We start from the raw sequence: 7,078 nt of genomic DNA, 5'->3' as shown, positions 1-7,078 counted from the left end.
AGTTTATCCCAGTTTCTTTAACATTAACCAGACTGTAGCAATTGCTTTCTACCCTTTGGATAGGACATTAATATATTGCAAAGTACTTTCCACCTGATCAAACAGAGCCGGCTACCCAATCACTACTGGGTGGACAATGGAGAGTAGGGGGGCAGAAAAAAATCTTGAATTGATCCAAGTCCCTTTGCATGTGAAGCGAGTGCTCTACCAACTGAGCTATGGTGACCCCCCAATTTTGAAATGATGATGACATCAATCATTTTACGTGTGTCTTGACTTCGGATTAACTTCATTTCAATATCTTTGACATTTTAAATCGATATATAATATATATATGAAATGGCTTAGTGGTTAAGGCGGCCATACAATCTTCAGCCGAAGCTTTGGCCTTAATGGAAGAAGAAGAAGAAGTTCTCACCTTTTGTTCAACACTCAAAAACTGCTGGAATTTATGTAGTTTCATTATTCTGCAGATAAAGATAAAGAAAAATTCATCAATAACATGACTGGGCCATTAATATTAATATCAAAATGAAATTTAAAGGGTCTTTTGTATGAGTGAAAGTTAAAATATATATATTCCTAAAAGATTGATTGATTTTTTTGTGTGTAGTAACCGCCATTGGAATCAGAAATAATTATAATTATAATTATAAAATAATTGAGCTTTTATATAGCGTGATATCCATGAAATGCTCAAAGCGCTTCACAAATGGTCTCTGGCCAACAGCAACACTTTACATGTAGGATGGGACTGACGCCTGTTAGGCGATATTACAATTTTTTTTCGGGCAGAGACAATGCTGTTAACGGCCAGGCACTCATTTTACACCTGAGTACAGTGAGAGAATGTGAGTAAAGAGCCTTTTCCAAGGACTCAACTATGCGCCAAAAGCGAGTATCATACCACTAGACCATGGGCTTGATTATACGACACCAATTCAACCAAACAAATTGCAACATTGATCGAAAAATGTGAACAATGCATAAACAACATACAGACTTGGATGTGTAGAAATCATCTCAAATTAAATGGAGACAAGACTGAAGGTCTTGCTATCGGGAGCAAAAACAACATCAAAAAAATCGAAAACTCCACGATCACAATCGACAACAACAAAATAAATCTTGTATCCAACGTAAAAAATCTAGGTACCATTCTGGACTTTGAGCTGTACATGAAAGATCAAGTGAAAGGCCTTAAAAGAAAAATTGTATTTGAATTGAAAAAGATCAGCTCCATCAGGGACTTTATTACTCAACAAGCGTGCCAGCAGCTAGTAACTTCTATTTTATTCTCAAAATTGGACTACTATTATGCTTTACTCTTCGGTACGACGTCAGAAAACACCAAGAGCCTGCAAGGAGTTCAAAACAATGCTGCACGCCTTATCATGAGAAAAATGCAACACGATGAAGCAACACCCCAACTCTTCAACCTTCACTGGTTACCAGTGCGTGAGCGCATCGATTACATGGCAGCCACATGCGTTTACAAATGCCTCAACAATCGTGCCCCGAATTACCTCCAGGAACTGTGCACAGTTTATAAACCACCTCGGACACTGCGGTCGGCATCAAACGACCTGCTTGAAATACCCAGGACCAAATTAAAGGCTGGAGAAAGATCTTTCTCCCACTCTGCCCCTTACTTGGAACGAACTCCCTGCTCTATTGAGAAAATCCCCATCTCTGAACATTTTAAAAAATCGGTTAAAAACATACTTTCAAAAAGCCTATGGTTTGTGATCAGCTGTAAATGCTTCTTGCGTACCTGTCATGAATATGTTGTGTTGCAAGTGTGTTTATGTGGTATTTGTGGATGTGGATGAGTGTGTGTAATATTGGCGTGTTTGAGGCAGTGGGTGGTGGGAGAGGGTGGCTGTTAGTGTGTATTTTCCTCTTTCGATATGACAGTTTTATTTGTAATGCGCCCAGAGCCTCCAACCAGGGAGATAGGTTGCACAATATAAATGTGCATTATTATTGTTATTATTAGACCACATAGCCCCACCTAGTGGACAAGAAAAGATAATTACAAATTCACAAGGCGAGACAAGCTCCCTTCATCCAGCGACAGGTTATTGAAGTATTTGTGAGACACTCATGGACTGTTGTAACGATTAGAAAATTGTGTGTGTGTTGTGTCACCCTTTTCCCGACCTAATACTCAAATTCAAAACCATTGTTTTTCTCCCGACCACATTTTCCCAAATTTTTCTCCAAAATAAAATTCCCAACTTTTCAAGAATTCCCAACTTGGTGGAAATCTGTATAAATGTAGACAATCCAATCTATAACCATATACAGCATAAATTATACCATATTTTGTAGAATGAATCGAATTTCAATCATACATTCATTCTCAATTGTATTTTAAACGTTTCAAATATTTCCACTTACTTTTCTCCATCACAGGTCTCAAAATATTTTTCAAAGTTTTCATCGATGATCTGTTAAGATAAAAAAAAAAAAATAAGAGAAAATCCATACAGACATAATATTGATTGAATTGGCCCCAGCCATCTTAAACACTAAATCAGAAATGAACACCACAAACATACATCACCTCTTTATCTTCTCGTTTTGCCAGTTTAAGGGTAAAAATGTTCATATTCAAAAAAGAAATTAGTGTTAATTTGTCTATAAAATAAGTGAAAGAAAGTGATTTGAAAAAATGATACCCCCAAAAAAAAGCCAAACCCAATTTTTGCAGACCAAATTGTTTTTTTTCTTTTTAAAAAGGCAATTTTGCAATTTGGCATTAAAATCACCAAAATGGCAATCCTTTACAACAGCCGAAGCATAAATTTTCCAAAACCAAAATCAGTCTTAACTAGTAATGATAATCTTAAATGACGACTTACAGATGGCACATGGATGAGTTTGTGATAAAGGGCAGCAAACTGTTCATAATGAATCTCTCCTTTACTGTCTTTGTCAAATTCCTGGAATTAAATGAAGAAGAAATAGAAAAATTGGAAAAACATTTAATAGGTTAAACAAATTTCTCTGAGACCGGTTAAACAATTGCTAATAAAATCGATCTCTTTAAAAATAAAAAAAACCCTTTTACTAACCCTAATATTCATGGTGCTTGACTGATAATATTGATACAGATAAATCATATTCCCTCGCACAAAAACAGCCAGGTGAATGAAAGACTGTAGTGGCAGGGATATGTGTGGTAGAAATCATTTGTTAGAAGATTTGTGGTGATATGTATACTGATTGTTTTTTGTTTTTAAAGGTTTTACAGCGCTTGCAACACATTCAGGTCATATCAGCAAAATTGGATAGTAATAGTAAAACATTTTAGATGTACAGTTAAAGGGACTTGAGGAAAAAGTAAGACAAATGGGGAATGGTTCAAATAGGAAACAGATGTAGATTCCAAGAGCACACTATCAGTGCACTTAGTTTGAGATCACCTAAAAGTCTCACCCAGACACCAGCACAATATCCCTCTAAGAGAAATACACTCAAATGTTTAGAAATCATATGTTAAAATTTAAAAAAATAACAGTACAAAACAGAGAGATGATTTACAATAAAAAAAATATCATCTCCCAAAACTATAACTATACATTGGATTGCTTCCCTCCTAGCCAAGAACTCCAGCCAGGGTCAGGACAAAACTAAGTATTCTGATTCCAAGACAAAGACAGAAAGCAATTGGAAAACAGATACAGTGGGACAGAAGATACAGCAAGTACCGCCCTGCCCACGATGGGAGGTCAAGTACCGCCCTGCCCACGATGGGAGGTCAAGTACCGCCCTGCCCACGATGGGAGGTCAAGTACCGCCCTGCCCACTATGGGAGGTTGGGATGGACATAGTGTGTCCTTTGAAATTTATAGACTTGAACTTACAATTCATTGCTATACAACTGTGAATAATGTAGTAATGCTCACAAAGAGTATTATGCAGTCATCAAATTTTATTCACGTCACTTTAAAAAGTATTTGTGATATTAAGACTTTAAAAAATTATCAGAATAATTCCACTGTCTGCCTCAAGGCTAAGTGGATCACTAAGTGATCCCAAGAATTCTTACAGGTGGACAGCAACAACAATGTAATGAGTTCTTTTGAGTGGGTATCACAGCAAACCTCAAAAGCCATGCAAACGACTAATTATCTAGTAGTCAAAAAGTCATGTTTACCTCCCCAAAATCTATGATACCTTTCTTATAATCTGCTCAATTAAAAAAATCCTAAATAAATAGAAAATTATGCTCAGAAAAGTCCATTGATATTGCTTGCCAGATAATCACGGAGACTATTTTTGCAACTGTCCTACCTGTAGCTTCTCTCTCAACTTGTTTGTGGACATTTTAAAGTTGATTCTCGGAAGCCAAGCTTTCAAATTCTTCAATGAAACGCTGCAGAAAAGAAACAATTTGTCAAATTAACTGAGACATCTTTCGATACAAAATTCGCTTTTACTATCAATTTGACAATTAAACAAACAAAAACAAATTTCAAGAATTAAAAAACCGATTTAGAAGCAATCTAGAAAAAAATGAGTTTTCTAACTTTTTAATCTCTTTGATAATGATGAAATAAACTATGGAATATACTTACTAGCCATTCATTATTACATAAATGATATCTAAATTGATTTTGAAATGATGAATTTCATTGATCGCTAAAAAAAAACAAATTTAAAAAACAAAAAAACAAAAAAAACCACTTACACACTGGACCCCACTTTTTCCATGACGTAAAATTCCTTTCTCAACCACCTGAAATTAAAACATCAAATTGTATCAAACATTGAAACACAGTGAGTCGCTCTCTCCCCTTCCCAGGGTAAAAAAAAAAAAAAACAACCATTAAATGGGCCTAACATGTGGCTATGTGGTCATGTGCTATGACAATCACCTTTGGATTGGAAGGGTCCTGGGTTCGAGTCCCGCTCTGAACAGTGCATAGTTGAATCCTTGTAAAAAGCTCATTCTCTCACCGCACTCAGGTGGAAAAGGAGCACCTGGGTGTTAACAGTGTTGTATCTGTCAGAAAAGATTGTAATATCGCTTAAGAGGCGTCATGTCTCGTCTTCCATGTTAAGTGTTGCTGTTGACCAGGAACCCCTAGTTTTAAGCACACTTAGTGCTTTTTTAAAAACAAAAACTGTTTTATTTATGTAATCCTCAAATACGCATCAAGAAAATCATTATTTCTTTGCTTCACACAACACTTTGCTTAGGAATAAAAAGTTTTCAAAAGATTTGAAACAAACAATTCACGTAAATTCCTAATCATGGAGAGAAAGATAAAGTGAGTAAATGTGACTCATATATATGGGAACAACACAAAACAAACGACGTTTCAGCCTTAGGACTTCTTCGAGTACACAACAATAATACATATTCTTCTTATACATATAACATATTTTGTGTTTACTTGAAGAAGGCCTAAGACCGAAACGTCGTTTGTGTTGTTCCCTTAGATATGAGTCACATTTACTCACTTTACCTTTCTCTCCATCTTATTGGTTCATTTAGGCACCTCTAGTTTCTGGCTAAATTCTTAATGACAGAGCTGAGGACCATCAAGGAACAATAGAAATTCAGTAATTTGAAATGCAATATAAGGTTGGACACATATTGTTGTCATTTCAAATTCTAAATTAAAATGCACATGCCTGTTATTCCATTTGAAGTGTTAAACTAAAACCATATCTTAGCCAATAGCCTTATAAGACGACTAATACAAATATTTGTCTGTTACAAACAATACGAAATCAAAATACAATTTTGCCCATTTATCATATATCAATAGATCAGACTAAATACAGTTGCTGATTGGTCCTCCAGAGTCAAACTGAATATCTTTGAATTATTGAATCATCATAAATGATAAAAACATTACCTCTCCAGCTGCAGTTGATAACAAGCTGCCTTTGTCTCTCGAACCAAATAGTCCAAGCCTTTGGCCCAGTGGTTGAATTCAGTAATATCAAGAGCTGAAAAACATACAGGAAAAATATTGTGAATCTAGTAGAGAGAGAGAGAGAGAGAGAGAGAGAGAGAGAGAGAGAGAGAGAGAGAGAGAGAGAGAGAGAGAGAGAGAGAGGGAGAGAGATAGAGAGATAGAGAGAGAGAGAGAAAGAGGGAGAGAGATAGAGAGAGAGAGAGAGAGGGGGGGGGGGAAGAGAGAGAGAGAGGGAGGGGGGGGGGGACTGGGTTATCTTTTTTTTTTCAACCCCATTACAAAACAAAATGCAGTCATTTATTATGTTAGTCCTTCATAGCCTTTAGGCACATGGAGCCAGCGCTTACACCTTCTATAGCATGAAACAGACAATAACAATTGCAGCTATCCAATCACTGCTGGGTGGACAGGGAGAGTCAGAAAAGAATTGGATTGGCAGTGATTGGGTAGCTGGATCTATTAGATCAAGTGAAAAATACTTTGCGATAAACTAGTGTCCTATCAAAAGGGTAGCAAGCAATTGATATTGTCAGTTTTTACACCAGAGAAACCGGGATAAACTCAGGCTTGAAGCAGCAACATTGCATTGTTTCCAGAAAATGAAATTATAACCATTTTTTGGAAGCAGAGTAAGTGGTTTGGTGTGTCAGATTATTTTGCAAATGGAATTAACCGATATAATAACAGTTATTTGGGCTGTACTTGCGACCCTTTGCATTCAAATATGGCAACAGTAGTGATATCAAGCTACATTAAAAAAATGGTGGAAATGAAATTGACCATTCTGAAAAGTTTCTACTCACCGACAACAGACAAGGATTTTAACTTGAATTCATTCCCATAATACACTGTGAAGCAAAGACGCTGTTCAGCTTTCTTGGCTTCCTCACTCCACTTGTCAAAATCTTTGGAGCTTTTTCCAAAACGAATTTCCTTCACATCTCTTAGGTTAACTGATGATAGAGACAGTGAGTACGTCTAACTAAATAAAATGTGGTAAGAATGTCTAGCCAACCCTATACTTTTAATTTAAAAACAAAAATCTTAGACAATTCATTATCATCAAATCGAAAATTGAACTATTCATTTAAAGTAAGCAAAGTGTGCTGAAAGCATTAAACAATACTATGATTAAAAGA

The 7,078-nt window shown here is 36.1% G+C and overlaps 1 protein-coding gene across 5 annotated transcripts in view; it reads right to left on the bottom strand.

Annotated features, from left to right (window-relative positions):
* The window catches only part of LOC144977686 (1-phosphatidylinositol 4,5-bisphosphate phosphodiesterase gamma-1-like), an 84,022-nt gene that overhangs the window by 72,779 nt on the left and 4,165 nt on the right, over positions 1-7,078 (bottom strand). For all 5 annotated transcript variants that reach the window (XM_078923138.1, XM_078923135.1, XM_078923134.1 and 2 more), the window contains exons 3-9: positions 6,743-6,892; positions 5,877-5,970; positions 4,700-4,747; positions 4,303-4,384; positions 2,868-2,948; positions 2,404-2,453; positions 419-467 (exon numbers count right to left, since the gene is read on the bottom strand). In XM_078923138.1, the coding sequence (XP_078779264.1) occupies positions 419-467; positions 2,404-2,453; positions 2,868-2,948; positions 4,303-4,384; positions 4,700-4,747; positions 5,877-5,970; positions 6,743-6,892 (554 nt within the window). The remainder of the gene's footprint in view (positions 1-418; positions 468-2,403; positions 2,454-2,867; positions 2,949-4,302; positions 4,385-4,699; positions 4,748-5,876; positions 5,971-6,742; positions 6,893-7,078) is intronic.

This window comes from Berghia stephanieae, chromosome 7 (genome assembly GCF_034508935.2).
Source record: "Berghia stephanieae isolate SIO BIC M18660-M18661 chromosome 7, UCSD_Bste_1.3, whole genome shotgun sequence".
Taxonomy (NCBI): domain Eukaryota; kingdom Metazoa; phylum Mollusca; class Gastropoda; order Nudibranchia; family Aeolidiidae; genus Berghia; species Berghia stephanieae.
This window is presented reverse-complemented; position numbering and strand designations above follow the sequence as displayed.